The sequence below is a fragment of the Canis lupus genome, chromosome 21 (assembly GCF_003254725.2).
Source record: "Canis lupus dingo isolate Sandy chromosome 21, ASM325472v2, whole genome shotgun sequence".
NCBI classification, from domain to species: domain Eukaryota; kingdom Metazoa; phylum Chordata; class Mammalia; order Carnivora; family Canidae; genus Canis; species Canis lupus.
The window spans coordinates 34516508-34539350 of NC_064263.1; the positions used below are offsets into that span (position 1 = coordinate 34516508).

Consider the following 22843-nt stretch of genomic DNA (forward strand, 5'->3'; position numbering starts at 1 on the left):
GAAATGTTCAGATTTTAGTAGGGAGTTTTAGCTATACTCCCAAGTCACTGTTTGATGCTCTTAATAAAGATGTAAAAAGTAATGATCACAAAAAGTACCATCCATGGCAAAGACCTATTCTTTGTTTTAAGTAAGCTCTACACCCAATGTGGGGCTTGAATTCATGAACCCTGAGATCAGGAGTTGCACGCTCTGCTGAGCCAGTCAGGCACTCCAAGGTTTTAAATTACATTCTGCTACGTATTTTTTTTTTTTTAAGATTTTATTTATTCATGAGAGACAGAGAGAGGCAGAAACATAGGCAGAGGGAGAAGCAGGCTTCATGCTGGGAGCCCAACGTGGGACTCGATCCCAGGTCTCCAGTATCACACCCTGGGCCAAAGGCGGCGCTAAACCGCTGAGCCACCAGGGCTGCCACATTGTGCTACTTAATGTGTAATCTTAGGCAAATTCAAAAGTTACTTGATCCCACAGGATTGCTGTAAAGATTGATAGCATACAAGAATCTAGTAAGATAAAATAGATGCTTAATAATGTGACAACACCTGGGCCAGAGATGCTTAATCTTGCTGCCTTAGATTGGGTCAGATCCTACGGACTGGAAGGCTGCTAAGCCTCCAGAGAACAAAAACCCAGACTAGAAGTGAGTGTGGATGTAAAGTTTAAATGGGACTTTGGATATGGAGGATAACTAATATTTATTGTATATTTTTTTCTATCACCTACTGTTAGGAATTTTAGATAGGTACTCATCTGATCTTATTAATAACCCTCAAGGTATAATTTTACAGATGAGAAAACTGAGGTATAGGAGGGCTCAAACTGCCCAATGGTAAATAGCTCATTAAGCAGTGGAGCAAGTCCCCCAACATAATCATGCTACTACAGTTCTGCCTTAGTGAGGAGAGGTCCTTCTACTCCCCAAAACGGGAACTAGGTTTGAATACGTGAGATTAAATAAATAATGGCTACCTCTACAGGAGTAAATACAAAATATTTGACACTGAACTGGTGACCTGTGAAATGATGTAACGTGGGAAGAGGGACAGGAAATTCTGACCTCTTTCAAAGAATTCTAAAGATAAATTGGTAAGAATTCAAGTCTAATCATCTTCAAGTATAGTAAAACCTTAGTCTACAGTATATGGCATATACAATACTCTAGATAGGAACTGAGAAACAACAAGAATAATTGAGTCCAAGCCATAAAGGGTAACTGACATTCTGTACACATGCAGATAGACAAATATAAGCTACCATACCCCATTCCATTTCTCGTTGATTCACCAAAATATTTTTTACTGAGAATTTTACTTTAGAAGGCCTTTTGCTAGGCAATGGAGACATAGAGCTGAATAAGACCTCCTAAGAGCTCAGTCCAATAGCACTAGGAATCACAAGGCTACCAAGCAGTTCACACTTGAGACAGGCACAAAAAAAATAGGGCCAAAACAGAAAGATATATAGAATCAAAATACCAAAGATAAATTAGGTCAAACTATTGAAAAGCAAATAGGAGTTTGTTGGGAAGCAAGGGGAAGGAATATTTTTTGAGATCTGAAAGCATGAAAGTGTGATGTGTTTAGGGAATGGCAAGGTGTTCCATGTGATTGGAGAGCTGTGGGGTAGGCAGGACTAGAAAGATTCATAGATCCCAAGGAACTGAGGTTTTATCTTGTAGACCAACACTTCCCACAGTTATGACCATGGAACTCTTTGAAATTATAATGTGAAGAAGAAATACCAATAATACATGCTTAAAACCTAAAACTTCTGATTCTTTTAGCTTTCTTAAAATCTAAGTATAAAAAATATGAATCATTTTATTTAAAACCCCAAAATACTGGAGATGAAATCATCTTTTATTTTCATCTTATATTTGGTTATCAAGAGACATGCAAAACCCTCTAATTTCAATGAGAACAGTGTTTTTGTGTCTTTTTATCACATATCCGCTTAATATTAGGTGTAATGTTACTAAGTCGAATCCGCATATGTGGTGCAGCATCAAGTCTTTTCCTGTATTTTGTTTTTGTTGCGGCATAATATGAAAATCCTGTTTCACACAGGTGCATCGTAGCAAAAGGAAGAAGTACACGAACTGCACGCCTCGCAATGCTTGGGTACTCTTGAATTAGGCTACTCCAAAAATCATTTAGTGAAAGTTCACTAAAATTTTGTTTCACTTGAGAATCAGATGTTAAATCAATCAGGCTCTCATAGTCCCGTGCTACTAATGAGGCTGGTTTAACAGTTACTGTAAACGGATTTCTAACCCAAGTGTTATTGTCATTTGTTACAGGAAAATATTTTAACAGAGTAGAGCGCAAACCCCTTAGGTGCTGCACAATGGCACTACAAATATCTTTATCAACTGTAGAATTGATTTCAGTCAAAAAGTCACTGAGTGTAGGAAAACAATCAAAGTTTTCTTCTTCTACAGATGAAGCCCAAAATTCCAATTTTCTTAACAATGATGACATTTTATCAAATACTGTGAAAACGGTTACATTTTTTCCTTGCATTGATAGATTAACCTCATTTAATTTAGTAAAAATATCTGCAAGATATGCAAGTCTTAGCAGCCAAGATGAATTTGTTAAACAGTCAGACAGTCGAAAAGCTGAATCCATGAAAACCAACAGCTCACGACGAAGCTCAAAAAGTCTTACAAGAACTTTACCTCGGGAAAGCCACCTCACCTCTGTATTCAGAAGAAGTGCTGTGTGCTGGGCACCCATTTCCTCACATAAAATTTTTAGTAGCCTGGACTGATGTGGCCGAGCTTTAATGTAATTGATGATTTGTACTGCCTGATCTAGCACATTTTTCAGAGATGTAGGCATTATTTTAACTGCTAGTGCATGTCTATATAATAGGCAGTGACTACTGGTGCTTTCGGGAGCCACATATTTTATCAAGGTGACCGCCTCAGCAATTTTCCCGTCCATTGCCCTAGAAGCATCACTACAAACATCAACACATTTTTCCCATTCAATTTCATGTTTCTGCATAAAACTGTTGATGCAGTTGAAAATTTCTTCACCAGTAGCATTACTTTGCAAAGACTCACATAAGAGTAGGTCTTCCTCAATAGATTTATTAAACCTGTAACGAACAAACACAAGCAGCACTGCAAGTCCTGAAACATCAGCTGATTCATCTAGTTGCAGTGAAAACCCATCACAAATTTTCAGTCTACATACAAGCTCTTCTTCAATGTCAGCAGCAAGATCCTTAATCCGACGTGCAACAGTACTATTTGATAGTTGTACTGCATCTATTTTTTTGCTATACTGTTCGTCAAACATCCGCATCACAACGTCTTTTGCACAAGGCTTGATAAGCAATTCTCCAATAGTATGAGCCTCTCCACTCAGGGCTATATGGTAACTTACATTGTATGATGCCTCTGTAGCACTTTCATTATCTGTATTGACAATTTTAGGTGTTGGAGGTTTATTATTTTCAGGTGAATCAAGATGTTGCTTGAAAAAGCTTATGTCTTTGTCTTTATAGGCAGCATGTTTAGTTTCCAAATGTCTTCGAAGCTTACTAGGGGCCAAAGAACTATTTGATAGAATTTTCTTACATAACACACACTGAGCATGAGGCGCATCTCTATTCCCAAAGTAAGTAAATCCAAAAGACAGATAACTTTCATCATATTTTCTTCTTTTTGGTTTCTTACTAAATGTTGTTATTTTGTTGGAACTGGACATAAATTTGACCCTGGAAAGCTCACCTTCTGATTTTTTAGACACTGAAGGTTGCAACTGTTCATTCTCGCTTTGTAATATTCCAACCTTTTGATCGTTTGATTCAGACACAATTTGATAACAAAAAGATTCTACTTCCTGTTTAAGGCTTCCTTGTTTCAGCAACAGATCCATAGGCAATGTGTTTGTGGTACAAAACATGGTTAATTTAGAATAAACATTGAGTATCACAGATGTATTGAAATTATATGACAGGATACACAGAAGATGAGCAATCATCAAAGAGATGATATAGAGCAACACATCAGTTAATTTGTAAATGCTGCCTATGCATCAATGCGTAGATGGAACATCACACGTTCGTGTATCAGGTGATCTCTCATGCGACTTCCTGGTGCTCTCAGGTATGGCACACCTTTTCTTAAAGGTAGATTATCACATAAAAATAAAGCTATAGAAATGAGTTTAGTAGTCTTAAACTTATATTTTAAAATAAACTAGAAAGAAAACTGCTGTTAATATTGATCTTTTTCTCAGAATACTTACGAACTTAGAGAATACTAACAATCTACAAAACACAGTTTGGGAACTGTTAAGCTAAGAAATAATGAAGAGTTGATAAGTGTATTTTTAAGGGAGGGACCTTGAGGAACATGTCCCATGCCAGGGGTTGGCAAACTTTTTCTGTACAGAGCAAAACAGTAAATATTTTTGAGTTTATGGGCCATATGGACTCTCTTGCAACTATTCAACTCTGCAGTTGCAGCATGGTAGCAGGCATAGATACACATAAAAAAACAGACACGGTTGTTCCAGTAAATATTTACAAAAACAGGCAGAATAGACCATATTTTACCAACCCCTTCTCATGGCATATAGTATCTTGGAATCTCTTTTAGCTTTCTGATGCTTACTGCCAGTTGATAGATTCACTGTTGATATGCTATACATCTGAAGCCTCCTACCAGGACTAGCGACTACTTTGATAAACTATATTAAAAACACAAAAACACAAAGTTTTGCAAAACACAGAATTCTGTATTGAAAAATAAGCTGTAGACCAAAAGTTAGCTACTATTTCTCTGGAATTAAAATCACATAAATACTTTTCCAAATTAAGACCCATTGAAAGTAATGTATATTTTACTAATTACTCTGCATTCCATTAACCAGGACCTAAAAGAAAACATAAACTCTTATTTTAATGGCTTTGTTCCTCATAGAATTTTAAAAGCATAAATGGAAGGGTAATGCAAATGTTAAGACCTTTCAGGATTACTAACTTTGCAAGTTAAGGCGTACATATTTAGTGCCTACTCAAATAGATGTGCTTTTGATTTAAACTATGATTTGGCTACAGAGTAAGCTTTGAATTCTCACGTTATATCCTAAAGCAAAATGGCTTTCCTCCCAATAGCTTGATAGTAAGATACCTGAAATGAAGAGTACTCCCTTCTGCAATCACACTCTCCACCTTGGCAGCTTGAAATGAAGACTCTTCAAAAGAATAAAATTAGGGTATGGGGTGGAAAGGGAGTAACCAAAATCCTAGAATGAGAAAAATTAAAATTAGACACTGCAAAAGCAGAACTAACTACAAACCCCTAAGACGACCCTTCATTACATTTTAGACCTAGGCAGTGCAAGTGATTCTTCACCGCAATGCAGGTGGACTGAAACACAAGATGCCCAGTAGTAAAAATGATCATATTTTTGTCTCATTTAATACCCTGGTTAGCCCACTGTTTTTCAAACATTCTACCAACCGTTGACTTGACAGAAACACCTGTAAAACTTTCAAAAACTAAACCTAACTTTTAAAAGTTACAGCCACATCTTAAGGTCTGTAAAACTAAGCATTAAAAGTAATCTAAAATAGAATTCTACAGGGCAGTGTTACGTGAGATACGCGTTCTTGCTATGACCATTTTTGTCCCCTCAACCAATTTCCTAAGTTAGCTTGCTAATGTTTATTGAACGATCGTGGTTTACCAATGCTTGTAACTACTAGATCCCTCATAGAGATGATCTCATTTAATCCTCAAAACAAACGTGAGAGTCAGCGCCTATTAATAACTGCACTTTAGAGGTGAACTAATAGACGCAGAGAAGTTAAGCCACCCGCTAACCTAACACATCGTGTAAGTGAAGAACTAAGAACAGAACCCAAAAAGTTGGGGCTGCGGAGCCCACGCACCTAGCCGTTCCTTGTGTGTTCCTGAGTACCCTAAATTTCCCAAGCGCTCAAGCGCGGCACAGAGAGAAGCATTACAATGGGTGACGGATGCCAGAGAGTTAACGGGTCGCCAACTGGCAGCAGCAGACAGCCCTACCTACACCGGTATTATTGGGGGCAACAGCGCCGTACATTTTCGTTTCCACAATCCCGATTTTAATTTAGCAACAGAGAACTTGGTGGAGCTGCTGGTTAGGATGGGGATCCCTCCTCTCCCTGGCTACCTGAGGACGACACAACCGGGCAGGAAGCTTTGTTTTGCGGAAGGCAGGCCTCATCCCCACCTCTTCTGAGGTGCCTTCCCGAATCTCTCGAGGACAAAGACTCTGGACTCCCCTGAGAGTCAAGTTTCTATTCCATTACCCGAAAGGCTGGGGGATGGGAGGGGGTGGGGGTGTGGAGAGAAACCCTGCTCTTTTGTCTCTTCTGTGGGTTCAACTGCCAGGTAACACCGTCCATTCACCCCCCACCTTCCGGCGGTTGCAGCCGTGAACAATACCCTCAGGGGCAGGAGGGCCGGGTTAAGGGGTGCATCCAGTCAGCAAGCCTAGGCAAAGGCGGGTGCGGCTGCCCTTCCGGCACCTACATGCTTCTTTAAACGGTCACTTCGACGTGCTGCTGGGCCAGCCATCCCTCCAGGTCGCAGGTGCGCGCTGCCGGCGGACCGCCGCATCCGGGGGCTCGCCCACCCTCGCCTCCAGAACTCTTCTCGCGCGTCCCCGGGCAGTCTCCTCAGCACCCAACACTATCTCTCTACGTCACCTCCCTCAGGGACGGAGGCCGGTCTTCTCTGCGGCTGGGCTGCAGGGCAGCGCCGCGGCCCCCGGCTCAGCCTGCGGCCGCCATTTTACACAGCTCAAGGCAGCGGCCATTTCGGAGCGCACCGCTCGGCCGCCGAGGCGGCTCCGGGTCCTCACCTTCACCGAGGCCTGAACGGGGTCAAGAGCCAGTCGTCGCGGACTGGAAGGGGGAGCGGAGGGGGAGGGGGATGAAAAACAAAACAAAGGGAAAGGAGGATGCGGGGACAGGGTGATGCTCTCGGCTCAGGGACACCGCCTATGCCGCCTCCAGAGAGATCCGGGTCGCGGCTGGCGCGGTCGCTCCTCTGAAGATAAATTTAGCCCTCCGGAGCAGCCCAACTTAGAGGCTCCGCGAGCGGCTCCGCTGCCGCCCAATCAGCTCCAGAGCTGCCCTCCGCCACCAATCCGCGCTGAGCAGTGGGGCGGGACTAAGCGAGAGGCCCAAGCTCGGGTGAGGCGCGCGGCCGGCGGCGGCCGCGGGGCTGCGTTCCGGGCGGCTCGGCGGGCGCTAGGCGTGCGGCGGCGGTTTTGAAACTTCCCTGGGCTCCCGTGGGCCCGGATGCCCGCTTAGGGTGCGGGTTCCCGGGGACTGCCTGACAGCTTGTCGCAGGTCCTGCGGGGCCGGCCGGACCCCGGGAGTCTGCACGCTCACCGCCCTGGCTGGCGCTGTGCCCGCGCGGCGGGGATGCGGGTGGCCTCGCAGTTACCCCCCGAGGAGGCTGCTCGCGCGACCTCTTTGTTTCCCGAGCCGCACCCCGGGCTCGGGTTGCGCAACCGCCGCCTCCTCCCCTCGCTTTCCCTCCGACGGGGTGGGGTGGGTGGGGCAGGAGGAAGGGGCCTTCTCCTTTCCACGCCCCCCGCCGCGGCTGTGCGTGTGTCGGGGGCCCGGCCGCGAGCTCCGGGGGTGACCCCGGGTGCGGTGAGGCCGCCGCGCAGGAGGGGGCAGGGGTGGCGGCGTCTGCGCGGCGGCCGCGTGCTGGGTGCGGGCCCCTCCCGCCAGGGCCACCCTCCGTGCCCCCGCAGCCCAGCCCTCCGGACCACCCGGTTCGCCAGCTGCGGCGTCGGGCGCTGTAGGCCTGGCCCGCCCCGTGCCCCTCCCCTCTTAGGAAAAACCGGCACGGCCGAGGTTGTGGGCTGTGTGCGATCCGTCGTGGAGACAGGAGTCGGGTTCTCCAAGCTGGCTCCTTGAAACAGACACACGTCTAGGGGCAATTTGTGAAAGTACGAGTCGCATCAAACAGTAGGTCCCATTGTTTGCAATATGTCAGCCTTTCAAGGCCCCGTGGAAATAGCTAAATGAACATCGAGTCGTGTTTCCAGACGCTCCACCCAATGACAAAATCCCCAGCTCGTGGTCAAAAGCCAAGGGCAACTTCTGTTTTTCTTAACTATGCTTCTTCCATATGTGAACAAATCTCTTAGGCATAGAGAGAAGCCTACCCCTTAACACAATTTTCAGGAGGATGGCATGGATGATTTTCTTGGACTGACCATAGAAGACACCATTTGGTCCTAAATATTTTTAAGCCTATTCAACATCTTCAGATTTTTGCCCTATAGTAGGCCATCGGTGTGCCTTTTTTTTTTTTTTTTTTTAGATTATTCCTGTGAAATCAAATAATCAAAATTTCAAGTCTCATTTGAACTTTAACCACGAAAGTGGGAATCATTTTTGGGAAGGGAGGGTGCAGGTCTACTTGAAGACCAAAAAATTTCCTTTTGTCATTGTAGGAGTTGTCTAGCTTGATAGCAACGTTGGAATAATATCCCATATCTTCATATGTTTCATATTTTGGAGTAAACTTTTACATGTAAACTCTCAATCTTCACACATCTGGTTTGCATCTTTAAAAACTGAGAAAATCTGAAACGTTTAGTTGATGGGGAAAAATAGTGTTTAAGCAAATTCAAGTAATGTCCAGGACTTAACCTAGGTCTTAAACATCTGAAGAGTCTGATTATTAAGGACTTGAAACATAAGAACTTTTTCTGTAATTATTTAGTCAATAAATTATGATGTAATGTTGGCCAGTGAGACAGATTAGAATATATATGTAGACAATGTAGTGCTCGGACCAATAATGATAATAGCTAGTATTTACTGAGTACATAGTACAAGCCAGGGGCTATTCTACACACTTTCTAAGTTATTAACTCATTTACTCTTCACATACAACAATACTATCAGATGATTGTTCCTATTTTACAGATAAGGAAATTGAGCAGATTGATAATAACTTGATCAAATTCCCAAAGCTAATTGGTGGCAGAGCTTAGGTTAAGTGCAGTTCTGGTTGTGGGAGCTACAGCCCTGTGGGACTAGATGGTGTGTGTCTGTGTGTGTGTGCACATGCACTTGCAAACTCATATTAGAAAACTATTGTGAATAAGACTATAGAAAAACATTGGGTAAGTAGATAGAGCCTTATCATTAAAAAGGGCTCAAGTAAAATCATCACTGGGAGCAAAGAGGAGAATTTCAACTGGCTATCCCAAATTTGCAGCCTCAGTTGCTGTCAAAGGTCTGAGATGGCAGTTCTGTTCACTTTGGCTGCTTGTGTTAATTTGCTTTGCAGTTAGGTTTACCAGAAGCATGTGATGAGACAGGGAGCTCTAGAGCCAGTATTATAGGTCAGAGTGTCCCGCCACCTGCACTTTACATACCTCCATCCTTCAGTGTACGCGGGCTTGTATGCGGGCTGCCCTGGGCAGGAAAGACTGCAGCTGAGGCAGGCCCTGAGGGAGCTGACAGCTGGGGGGCCATCTGCTGATCTTGCACCTGCCCCTGAGCAGGGCAGAAAGTCCTTATTTGAAAAAGGGTCTGAATGACACATCTCCATGTCTGGCACTATGTGTAACCTTTAATAGAAAGGTGCTCAATTAGTACAGTTTTCATTATTTTTGTGAAAGTTGTCATTATTACGGTGTTGTGTATTTTGTCAACTTTTAAGATGTATGAAACACTTAAGAGAATTGTGTGACCACGTGTAGTTGATTGATTTATTGGTATTAAATTTGCAAGAGTTACATAAGTGCTTATAAAAATTTCACTGGTTAGCTATTAGGTATATTTCTAATTGTGGTTTAAAATAGCTAAGAAAATTTGACTACTTAGATATGAGAATTATGTTAAATATTTAGGAAGTATTTAGTCTGTTAAGCTTGTGAATTAATTAAATCATAGAGAAAAGTGAAAGTGTCCATATTTTTATGCTAAGATGAAATTTATAAATAGACTAACATTTATAAATATATTAAGCCTTTAAGCTTAAGAAATAAATTTACAATTTTAATATATTTTGCCTATTAATAAACAAACCATGCCAATTATCAACGTTTATTGTAGCTTTTATTATTTTGTAGGGCTTTCTCTATTCCTTCTATGTTCAATGATTCTCAAAACATAACACCTACATAATTGACTTCCCACTTGAACTTCAATTCCAGATTTTCAAGTCTGTAGAATATATGCTAAGAGCTCAAATTAAGCATGTTTAAAACATAATAATTCTCTCTAATACTTATACTTTCCAACAACCTCATTTATTTTAAAGATTTTATTGTTCTTTTAATATTCGAAGCAAACTTGGAATCAATAGTAGTCACTCTTGAGTCACCCTCTTATTCCAAATACAGGCATCAAATTGTTACTTTGAGTATTGCTTCATCCCCTTCCTTCCATCACTCTTGCCTGTTTTCTACACCAAGATCCAGAAACATTCCTTCAAAATTATTACTATAGTCTTGCTGGCTTCCAATCTCTTTCTGTTTAATGGGTTGTGTATACCAATCTTCCATATTTTAGTATCTTCAGTGATTCACTGTTTCTCTTCTATTATAGTATAGAATAGCATAGTTTAGAGCTGAAGAAAATCTTTAGAAAATAACACAGTGCAATAAAACCCCCTTTCCCTCAGTTTTATAAAAGAGAAGAATCAATCCCACATCTATTACATGACTTTGATGTCATATTAATAATTGATGACAAAACTGAAATAAGACCTTCAGTTGTATAGGGCATGCTTTAGAATTCCTTTTTTACCTCCCACTGTACTGGACCTGAAACCGTTCATTTAGCAGATACACTGTAAATATTGTAAATTAAGCCATTTTTAATTCTCTGTTAAAAGTCCTCTTTCTGTTGCAAATGATAGAAAATCCAACTCATAAGCAAAAAAAGTTAATTTTTTGGCTCACATTACTAAAAAATCCATTCATACAGGTGTGGATGGGTTCAATGCCCTGACAAACTATGTTGTCAGAGCTCTGTTGGATTTCTTGTCTTGATAGGCCCTCTCTGAAAGGCAGGTGTAATAGACCCTGGTATCCCAAAAGTTATGACGAAAGAGAGCGTCTTCCCTAATAACACTGGGAGAAATGTTCCCAGAAAGGTCTTTTATTCTGTTTGGGCTATGCCTGTGAACCAAACACTCTCAAGGGAAGGAGTACTCTAAGTGGTCAACTTGGGACACTTATGTTTTGAGAACATGAGTTTACTCTGATTCACCACCTGAATCTCAAGGAATGATTCAGAAGTAGTCCTTAGAAGGAAGAGATTCTGGAAAAGTAGATACCCACTAAATTTACTCTCTTTGCCTCTCATATCTTATCAGCTACCAAGAAGCCCTCCACTGTTATATCTCTTTGTCCAAACTTTTCTCTCCAGTTCCACTGCCATCAATTTAGTCCAAGATCATATTATTGTTTGTTTGCTTTTTTACACTTTTATTTTTAAAATTTCATTTAAATTCAATTAATTAACATATAATGTATTATTGGTTTCAGAGGTAGAGGTCAGTGATGCATCAGTGTTATATAATACCCAGTGCTCATTACATCATGTGTCCCTCTTAATGCCCATCACCCAGTTACCCCATTCACCCACCCACTTCTCCTCCAGCAACCCTCAGTTTGTTTCCTATGATTAAGAGTCTCTTACGGTATGTATCTCTGATTTAATCTTGTTTTATTTTTTCCTCTCTTCCCCTATGATCCTCTGTTTTGTTTCTTAAATTCCACATATGAGTGAGATCATATGATAGTTGTCTTTATCTGATTGACTTAACTTCGCTTAGCATAATGTCCTTTAGTTCCATCTATGTCATTGCACATGGCAAGATTTCATTTTCTGGTGGCTGAGTAGTATTCCACTGTGTGTGTGTGTGTGTGTGTGTGTGTGTGTGTGTGTGTGTATGTATATACCACATCTTCTACATTAATAAAAAAAGAATAAAATATGATCCTCTCAGTAGATGCAGAAAAGGCATTTGACAAAGTACGGCATCCTTTCTTGATTAAAACTCTCCACAGTGTAGGAATAGAGGGAACATACCCCAGTACTATAAAACCATCTATGAAAAGCCCACAGCAAATATATTCTCAATGGAGGAAAAACTGAGAACTTTTCCCCTAAGGTCAGGAACAATGCAGGGATGTCCACTATTACCACTGCTGTTTAACATAGTACTAGAAGTCCTACCCTTTGCAATCAGACAATCAAAAGAAATATAAGGCATCCAAATCAGCAAAGAAGAAGTCAAACTCTCACTTTTTGCAGATGACATGATACTCTATATGGAAAACCTGAAAAACTCCACCCCAAATTGCTAGAACTCATATAGGAACTCAGCAAAGTGGTAGGATATAAAATCAATGTACAGAAATCAGTTGCAATTCTATACACAAACAATGAGATAGAAGAAAGAGAAATTAAGTAGTCAATCCCATTTACAATTGCACCCAAAACCATAAGATACCTAGGAATAAACCTAACCAAAGAGGTAAAGGATCTATACCCTAAAAACTATAGAACACTTCTGAAAGAAATTGAGAAAGACACACACAAAAAAATGGAAAACCATTTCATGCTCATGGATTGGAAGAATAAATATTGTTAAAATGTCTATGCTACCTAGACCAATCTATATATTCAATGCAAGTCCTATCAAATACTATCAACTTATTTCACAGAGTTGGAACAAATAATCCTAAAATTTGTATGGAACCAGAAAAGACCCAGAATAGTATTCAGGAATGTTGAGAAAGAAAGCCAAAACTGGTGGCAACACAATTCCAGATTTCCAGCGATATTACAAGGGCAATATAGTACCGGCACAAAAAGACACATAGATCAATGGAACAGAATAGAGAACGCAGAAATGGACTCTCAACTCTACAGTCAACTAATCTTTGACAAGACAGGAAAGAATATCCAGTGGAAAAAAAGAGTCTTTTCAACAAATGGTGTTGGGAAAGTTGGATAGCCACACGCAGAAGAATGAAACTGGACCAATTCCTCACATCATACACAAAAATAGATTCAAAATGGATTAAAAACCCAAATGTGAGACAGGAATCCATCAAAATCCTAGAGGAAAACACAGGTAGCAACCTTTGGGACCTTGGCCACAGCAACTTCTTACTAGACACATCTCCAAAGGCAAGGGAGACAAAGGCAAAAATGAACTATTGGAACTTCACGAAGATAAAAAGCTTTTGCACAGCAAAGGAAACCATTGACAAAACCAAAAGACAACCTACAGAATGAGAGAAGATATTTGCAAATGACATGTCAGATAAAGGGCCAATATCCAAAGTCTATAAAGAACTTATCAAACTCAGCATCCAAGGAACAATAATCCAATCAAGAATGGACAGAAGAGATGAGCAGACATTTTTCCAAAGAAGACATACAAATGGCCAACGGACACATGAAACATCACTCAGCATTAGGGAAATACAAATCAAAACCACAATGAGATACCACTTCACACCAGTCACAATGACTAAAATTAACACGTGAGGAAATGACAGTTATTGTCAAGGATGCAGAGAAAGGGGAACCCTTTTACAAGGGAATGCAAACTGGTGCAGTAGGTTCCTTAAAAAATTGAAAATAGACCCTATTACCCAGCAATTGCTCTACTGGGTATTTACTCCAAAGATACAAATGTAGTGATCCAAAGGGGCACCTGCACTTCAATGTTTATAGCAGCAATGCTATAACAACAGCCACAACAGCCAAACTATGGAAAGAGCCCAGATGTCCATTAACAGATGAATGGATCAGGATATTATTAATCTCCTAACCAATCTCCTGGCTATCATCAGTCTCTAAAAAATTTATCAAATTTATCTTGCACAGAGCTAAGCACTCTGTTTACGCATATTAAGGTCATTCCCTTATTCAAAGCTATCCCTGTTGCTGGGGTGATAAACTCCTTGGCTTGGCATTCAAGGTTCTCTTTTTTTTTTTTTTTTTAAAGATTTTATTCATTCATTCATAGACACAGAGAGAGAGAGGCAGAGACACAGGGAGAGGGAGAAGCAGGCTCCATGCAGGGAGCCCGATGCAGGACCCAATTCCGGGTCTCCAGGATCACACCCCAGGCTGCAGGCGGCACCAAACGGCTGCGCCACCAGGGCTGCCCGGCATTCAAGGTTCTCACTAAACTGGTTTCAGTTTTTCAACTTTTAAGACATTTACAGCAGCAGAGTGCTAGGTGGGAAGTGAGGCAAGTAAGGACTGGATTGCCTGGAGCTCCCTTTCTTTGGCCAGTGATCATGTAATATGTAGGTTAGTTGTTCTGGTTTAAAGGCCAACGTTTCAGATACTCGTTTTGTTGTTTTATTTTTAATTTTAATTTTTATCTCAAGCATAGAGTTTAAAGATTCAAATAGCACTAAAAGGATTATAAATGGTAACAACAGCAACAATTTCTTAGCCCCTTCTTTAGATGCAGCCACTTGTGACATTTTATGCCATATCTTTTGGAAATGCCTCCAAATTTTCAATGAATATGTATATAAATATTGCTATTTGCTCACACATGGCCCATCATCATTCTGACTCTGAATCCACTTCACTTAAAATCACTGAAGCCCTCAGCCCATTGACTTAATCTTTCAATGTCCCAAAATTCTGATAGTGGAATCTGGTCCCAAGTTATATTTTTTTCATTAAGTCATCTTCCACTATCCAGAATCTGGGTGGGCTGCCCTTAAGTCAAGTCCCTACTCTACACTGTTGCCAGAGATGGAACAAGATAGGTGAGTGCTCTAGGATGGCTTTGATAATTTGGCGTCTGATTGTAGCAGACATCACAAATTGATGTGCTCAACTCAATTACAACTCCTTTCCAGCAAGTATTATTGCTTGGACTGGAAACCTAGAGACCATATTTTCCAGAAGTCCTTACAGGTTGGGCTGAAATCTAGTTTCTTCCTAGATCATGAAACCTAGTTTCTGTAAAACAGAGATACTTTAGTGAGATATGCAAGTTGTAAGTGAACATTCTGAGGTGGAGACTGTATTTCTCCCACTTCTGTTATTTATACTGGCAGATGTTGGTTTTTCTGAGCCAGCTTTAGCAGAAGGGTATCCATTTTGCTGATTCAGATTATGTTGGAGTCTTCAGCTATGGAGGTGGCTTCTGATTTCCCAACTCCATGAGTGTGTTAGAAGCATGCTGCCTGTGTTGGGGCAGTTCTATAATGGTGTTCTGGAAGTTCCTGAAAGCATAGCTTCAACTCTGTTCTCCTAGTCCTTCCATTGATTTTATAGATCTCTAATTCCTCCTGGAAAATCACTTTCTGTGTAAGTTAGCTATAGTGAAATCTGTTATTTACAATTGAATTCTAAGTGATGCTCCTTTCAAAAATATTCTTTAAATATTTGTTCAACCCTTATTTGATGGGGGCAATGAAAAATTCATTTTCAATCAATTGAAATTAAAAACAGGTCCTTAAGCAGTGTCAATATTTTGAAGCAATTTGACAATATATTTAATGTTTTTTCATAGTTTCTATTCTCTTCTCACTTTTGCAATTTTTCTGAACCAGACACATTCTTTGAGGACATTTTAAAAGGGTTGGAATTTGTATTCTAAAATCTATCACTGATTCCTGGCCCACAGCATTATCCATGAACTATTTGGTTTCAGATTTAGCCTGCCTGATTAATATAATCTAATTATTTCTTCTTAAATGCAAGACACGAAAGCATATGACAGACTTAGCTAGACTCGGTGGAGGGGTGTGCTGTGAGGCATAGTGAGTATAGGTCCAAGAGTAAGATTGGTTTCATATCGCACCTCTACTGTCTACTACTTGTGCAGTCTTGGGCACATCTCAATTTCCTCATCTGAGAAATACGTTTAAAAACAATAACATATAAACAAATAATTGCTGGGTTTAAAGGAAATCATATGTGTAAAGCACTTGACAATATGCCTGGTATATAATAGACATTCAATAAATGTTAGATAATACTATTGTTTTTAGTTTCCTCTTTCTTGTACTATATTTCAAGCAGGGGCAAACTTCTCTTCTTCATTTTTTTTTAAAGATTTTATATTTTTATTCATGAGAGACACAGAGAAGGAGGCAGAGACATAGGCAGAGGGCAAAGCAGGCTCTCCATGGGGAGCACCATGCAGTACTCGATCCCAGGACCCTGGGATCATGCCCTGAGCCAAAGGCAGATGCAGCCACTGAACCCAGGCGTCCCAAGGGGATAATTTCTATTCCTCCACCTGTGTGAGAATTTGTGAAATCCTTTGTCGTTTCTATAGTTACTAATTATTCCAATGATTTTTCAGTGCCCCTTATAGAATAATGATTTGGGCGACTGCCCAACCACCCACCTTTCAATCTGGCTCTGGCTGTGGTTGAGGGAGCATTGTGTGAGCAGCAGAAGCTGAAGGAGAAGGCAGCTCGCTTAGAAAAGGAATAATGGCAGCAACATCTCTAGTATAATACAATTTAATTTACTTTAAAAAGCTTAAGTCCTTTTGTCTCTTTCAGTTGTGACATATCGTACAAATAAACACTAAACACTCCTTTTGTAGACACTGCAGTGGAGACCTGTTGGCCTAGAAAGAACAAATTATTCAGTTCAAATCCTCCAAATTGAGAGGATTGGATATGGCAAATCAAGTGTCTTCTCACATTCTGGAATTGAGTGAGGCAGGAAACATACTTGTATTGAGAATTCAGGTTTCCTACACTAATAATGGTTTACCTGGAACTTCATACCTTACAGAGCACCTTGCAACCTCTCTCTCTTTTTTTATTTTTAAATTTACTTATTTATTTATTTATTTATTTATTTATTTATTTATTTATTTATTTATTTATTTATTTATTTATGAAAAAGCACAAGCAAGGACAGAAGGAGAGGGAGAAGCAGACTCCCCACTGAGTGGGGAGCCCAACACAGGGCTCCATCTCAGGACCCTGAGATCAGGACCTGAACTGAAGGCAGACGCTTAACTGACTGAGCCACCCCTTATAAAGCATACCATTATAAAGGCACCCCTTTATAATGTCTCTTATTTGAGCCTCAAAACAACCCTTATAGTTAAGGAGGAAGATATTCTTATTCCCATTTTACAAATGAGGAATCTGAAGTTTAGAGAAGTTAGTGGAGTTGTACAAGGTCATACGTAAGGTAATTGGCAGATGCAGTGCTTAGATCAGTCTTCCTGATTCAGATCAGTGTCTTTTATGCTTCCTTTTCTTTAGAAAGTTTTCAGAATTAAGATAATGCAGTTACTCCTGCTAAGTTATTGATCTTAGTCTAAATAATATGATCAGAGCTGTCATTTGAAAAAACACTATGTTCTTCCAGGGTTGTCCTCTTATAAAGGTGAAAACTAATCTTACTCTCTTACTTTCTTTGGAAGGTTGATGTTAAACTGTTAAAAGCCATCCCTTTAAAAAGAATGCCAGACATAGGCAATTTTTAAAGCCAAAGTGAAGGTTTGCAAGTCATTTAAACACTCAATTACTTGGGGAGACACTGAAATGCCAGGGGATGGGGTTATTTATGGTGCTGTGCTGAGAGCCAGTATATATATTTATTCGTACATGAGTGGAATCCTGGCTCTGGATCATTTCCTGACTTGTTTGAAAATCTAGGCAAGTCATTTCTTATGTCTGTATTTTGGAATTATAGCCTTGCTTCGAAGGTGTGCTCTGTGAATAAATGAACCTCTATTTGTAAATCTCGTTTAAATTTCTCTGACAAAAGTCATATCAGTGTTGATAGTTGTGAAGGGTAAGGACACTGATAATAACAATGATGCTAATCAGTGTCTTGCATTCATGCAGTACAATTCTCTGAGAAGCTTTGAGTGCTTCTCATGTTGCATGTATTTTCTAAGAAGCTGTAATTACAACATTTTACAAGAAATTATTATTATTTTTAAGAGATTTTTAAGTAATCTCTACACTCAATGTGGGGTTCGAACTTTCAATCCCAAGATCAAGAGTTGCATGTTCCACTGACTAAGCCAGCCAGGCGCCCCCAAATTATTCTTATTATAATTTTTAAGTGCAGAATTAATTTAAAAAGATGCACGTATGATTTTATCTCCTTCCAGACCCTCCAATCCCCTCACTCACCAAAGATAATCACTGTCAAAAGTTTGTTGTATACACAGATACATATGTATAATACAGATATGTAACTGATACACATATTTTATAAATCACTCTGCAACATCTTTTGGCCTTATCAATATGCCTTGAAGACATTTTCATGTCAGCATATAAAACTCTATTTCTTTATTTTTAACATTGAAGAGTATTCTACTACTTTATTTGATTGTATCCTTATAGAATGTACCCTTATAGAAAGATTTATGCTGAAGGATTAGAAACAATGCGGCAATAGATTTCCTTGTTTATACATCTTTGCCCATCTACATGTTTACTTCTGTGGGTTAGATTCCTGATGTAGAATCATTAACTTAAACTTTAAGCCTTGAAAGGTATGTACCTATTACATTGTGCTCCCAAAAGCCTAAGCCATTTTATACTTCTACAAATAGCACGAGTGTACCTGTCTCCCACCTTGTGCCAACATTGTTTTGTATATTATCAATCTTTCTAAAATCTGCAGCTTGATAGATTAAAAACTGACTTTTTATTTGCTTTTACTTGTTTATTAATGAGGTTAAGCATCTTTTTATAAGTTTGTCAACCATATTTATTCTTCTGTGAATGGCTGTTCAGAACCTTTCCGATTTTCCCTATTGGGTGGTTTTCTCTTACTGATACGTAAAATCTATTAGAATACTATAATTATGAATTCCATATTAACACATGTTTTTTTCCCAGCTTTCTGTTTATCTTTTAAGACAGTGTTAATTGTTTTTTGCTGAGGAAAAGTTTTCAATTTTTATGAAATCAGTCTTTTTGTTGATGGCTTCTGGGACTTTTGTCTTAGTTAAGATGAAAATTCTTCCACCACGTCAACTCAAGATTATAAAAAATTTTTAAAATTTTTTCTATTATTTTTTAAAGCACCAAATGCTCTTTAAAATTCCTGTGGAAGTTATTCTGAATAGCTGTGAGAAAGGGATTTACTTCAATATTTTTTCCAAATGTTTAGCCGATTGTTTCAAGTCATATGCTAGCTAGTTCATTTTCATCCCAATGATCTGAGATGCCATCTTTCAGAATGATCAAGCATTTACAATTCTTGATTCTCTTTCTAGATAAGTTATTTGCTTATTTTTGCATCAATATCATATTATTTTATTTTTATTATTTACACAACTTTATAGTCTATCTTGATATCTAGTATAGAAAGTTTCCCTCATTATTCCCCCCCCTCCCAATTGTAGGGCTATATCTTGTGCATTTTTTTCAATAGTAAAACTGGAATAAGCTTTTCAGATTCAATAAGCAATAATGTTAGGATTAGACTTAATTTATAGGTTAAATGTAGGAGAGTTAGCATTTTTATATTACTTAGTCTTCACATTCTGGAACATTTTGTATTTTTGCATTTTTTAAAGAACCATTATTTAGGTCTTCATTTAGGATTTTCAGTGGACAGTAGTCCCCTTTTATTTATAGTTTTCCTTTCCCTGGTATCAGTTATCGGTGCTCAACTGGGGTCCAGAAGCAGATGATCCATCTTCCGATGGATCATCAGAAGATCAGTAGCAGGGGCACCTGGGTGGCTCAGCAATTGAGCATCTGCCTTTGTCCCAGAGCATGATCCTGGAGTCCCAGGATCGAGTCCCACATCGGGCTCCCTGCATGGAGTCTGCTTCTCTCTCTGCTTCTCTCTTTCTGTGTCTCTCATGAATAAATAAATAAAATATTAAAAAAAAAAAGAAGATCAGTAGCAGCCTATCACTAAGTCACAGTGCCCATATCCTTCACCTCACTTCATCTCACCATGTAAGCCTTTTATTATCTCACATCATCATACAAAGAAGGGTGAGTACCATACAGTAAGATATTTAGAGAGAGACACACGCAGAGAAATCACATTCACATAACTTTTCTTATAGTATATTGGTATAATTGTTCTATTTTATTATCATTATTGTTGTGAATCTCTTACTGTGCCTAATTTATAATTAGGGTAGGGTTGAGGGTAATATGTGTGGTTTCAGGCATCTACTCAGGGTCTTGGAATGTTTGTAGATTCCTTGGCTTCAAATGAAGTGTTTAGTTCCTTGTCAATAGAAAACAGGATTCTGATCATCTGTCATGTGCAGTAGAATCATGATTAATTAAAGGATCACCTGTGGTTGCTTGGGAAGAAGTACCTCTTGAAGTAGTTGCCTTCCAGATCAAGTGGATGTTGTACTTAACCATCATGATAGTAATGATGACAATAAGCAGTATGAGGTGGGATGACAGCTTATGACTACACTAGAATAATGACAGAAAAAACAAATTCAAGGCTTTAAATTTGCATTCAAGCAATCAGAGAACTTTTATGGCAATCCTAAAAGAGTCTATTTCTTATAAGACCAACTTTATTAAAAATGTGACCTGATGGTTTGCAGAGTTATAGAGGAAATTAAATTTACTGATCCACCAAATTGTTGATGTGACAATCAGAGCATTGGGAACAAGTGGAATTATAAGACTTGGATTGAACCTGGTTGAAGTTAAATGCCCAAGTCTCTCTGAGCAAGCACCTGCAGCCCCTCTTCTTATGACTGAGAACACTGCCCTTTCCTTCCTGGACTCTAAAATCACCTTATTTGAGGCAGTTGCCTTGCCAGGGGATGCTTATTTTCCTCAAGGCCCATCCTCATTACCCATTATTTTCTACTCGAGACCTAAACTAGAGTCAGATCTCAGAATGCTCAAGCAGAACAAATGAAGATTCTGACTTGGGAAGAAATTGCTTACAGTACAAAATAAATGTAGGAGTTTGATAATTCATATTGGCAGAAGCCCAAGAAATACATGTGAGAATAGATTCTAAGGACGTTAGGCCCAAAAGAACAGAATATAGTTTTGTATCAGGATTAATATATTGATATAGGTAAATTTACCAGATATTCTGGATTTAAAGTGGGTTAGGTATGGGTTAGATAAAGCTGGAAATGGCTTTAATAGCTTGCTTGGATGATTAAATTTTAGACTCAGTGATGGCACATGTTCAATGAAGTCTGGTGCCAGAACTTCCCTGCTGTGATATTGTGACTTATAATAAGCAATATATATTTGGTTTTCGCCCCTGTTTCTGGCACAGAGCTCCTAAAACTCTTGGAATTTTCTAGGTGATAAGAGCAATAAAGGTGTCTAGATATCTATAACAAACTCCTTTCAACCACGCCTGGATTTATGTTAATGAGGTGACTTTTGAAAAGCACCTACAGATGGAGGCTGGTAGCCAAGGGAAACAACTGTGTGATTAGAGATGTGATTAGAGAGTAGAGACTTTCAGTTTCTTCCCTGAATGGAGAGGGGCTGGAGAATGAGTTCCATCACCAATGGTCAATGATTTAATCAGTCATGCCTATGTAATAAAGCCTCCATAAAAAACACAAAAGGAGGGGCGCCTGGGTGGCTCATTCAGTTCAGTGGCTCTTGATTTCAGTGTAGGTCATGATCTCAGGGTCCTGGTATTGAGCCCCGCATTGGGCTCCATGCTCAGTGTAGAGTCTGTTTGAGGATTCTCTCTTCCTCTGCCTCTCCTGCTCACACACGCGTGCTCTCTCTAACAAATAAATCTTAAAAAAAAAAAAAAAAGAGAGAGAGAGAGAGAGAGAGAAAGAAAAAAGAAAAAGCAAATGAAAGAGGTTCAGAGAGTTTCCAGGTTGGCAAACACATCTATGTACTGTGAAGGTAATCCAAGGGTAATCCAAGGACAAGGACAGAAGCTCCTGTGCTCGAGACCCTCTCAGACCCTGCCCTATGTGCCTCTTCCTCTGACTGTTCATCTGTATCCTTTATCATATTCTTTATTATACAATAAAGCAGTAAACATGTTTTCCTGAGTTCTGTAAGCTGTTCTAGTAATAATTGAATCCAAAGGGGAGGAATTCATGGGAGCATATGGTTTCTAGTCAAGTTAGAAGTTGCGCAAAACTTGGGGACCCACTGCTTATGATTGTCACATGAAGGGGGGGGGACAGTTGTGTGGAACTGACCCCTTAACCTGTGGGATCTGATGTTATGTCCAGGTAGATAGTGTCAGAATTGAGTTAATTTATAGGACACCTAGTTAGTGTCACAGACTTGCTTGGTGTGGGAATAACCCTTCACTTCTGGCGTCCAAGTATTGTGAAGGTGGTAGTGGTATAAGAGTGAAGGAGACACACAAAAGTGAGTTTTCCCTACTTAGTTGGTATCACCTTTTTGTTGGTGTCCCAACAAGTCCCAGAGGAGACTTCTGCCCCTAAAGAAACCCATTAGTGAGGATATTAGGATTTGTGATATGCTCTATAGTATCTGACCTCTATAGATAGTGAAAGATGTTGGCATTGAGATGGACATAATATCACTCCCCATTCACCTTCGAATCATGTCCCTCTGCCTCTTTTTCTCTCATAAACACACGCAGAATCTTACTTTGCTGGAATTATAGGAAGTGAGAAGCATTTCCATTCCAGATCGCTACTATTCTTACCACTGGCTGCTGTATAATTGGCAAATCACTTTAGGGAAGTGGGAATTTCAAAGATTGCAGACTAGGGCCAAGTGTTCTCAAACCCTAACTCCTAGTTACCAAAAGTGAAAATGAGAAATGGGAGAAGTTGTGCAAGAAACTAAGATAGTGTGTTATCAGTTAGGACCATTAGCCATTTTTCTAGTTCTCCTAGGAT

The 22843-nt window shown here is 39.7% G+C and overlaps 1 protein-coding gene across 3 annotated transcripts; it reads right to left on the reverse strand.

Moving 5' to 3' along the window:
* Window positions 1-1841: 1841 nt before the first annotated feature.
* Window positions 1842-7091, reverse strand: ZBED5 (zinc finger BED-type containing 5). 3 transcript variants are annotated; one of them, XM_025459488.3, is made up of 3 exons: window positions 6542-7091; window positions 5153-5267; window positions 1842-4170 (listed from the first exon to the last, which is right to left on the reverse strand). In XM_025459488.3, exon 3 carries the CDS (start codon window positions 3996-3998, stop codon window positions 1914-1916), a length of 2085 nt encoding a protein of 694 aa, XP_025315273.1. In that variant the 5' UTR covers window positions 3999-4170; window positions 5153-5267; window positions 6542-7091; the 3' UTR covers window positions 1842-1913. The 3 variants fall into 3 exon arrangements, with proteins under 3 accessions (XP_025315273.1, XP_035559980.1, XP_025315268.1); XM_035704087.2 differs by lacking the exon at window positions 6542-7091 and adding an exon at window positions 6240-6439; XM_025459483.3 differs by lacking the exon at window positions 6542-7091 and having other exon boundaries at window positions 1842-4139; window positions 5153-6168.
* Between the last annotated feature and the right edge of the window lie 15752 nt (window positions 7092-22843).

Coding starts and splice junctions, on each gene's coding strand:
- ZBED5 (XM_025459488.3), bottom strand. CDS start 3,998: ATGATTGCTCATCTTCTGTGTATCCTGTCATATAATTTCAATACATCT.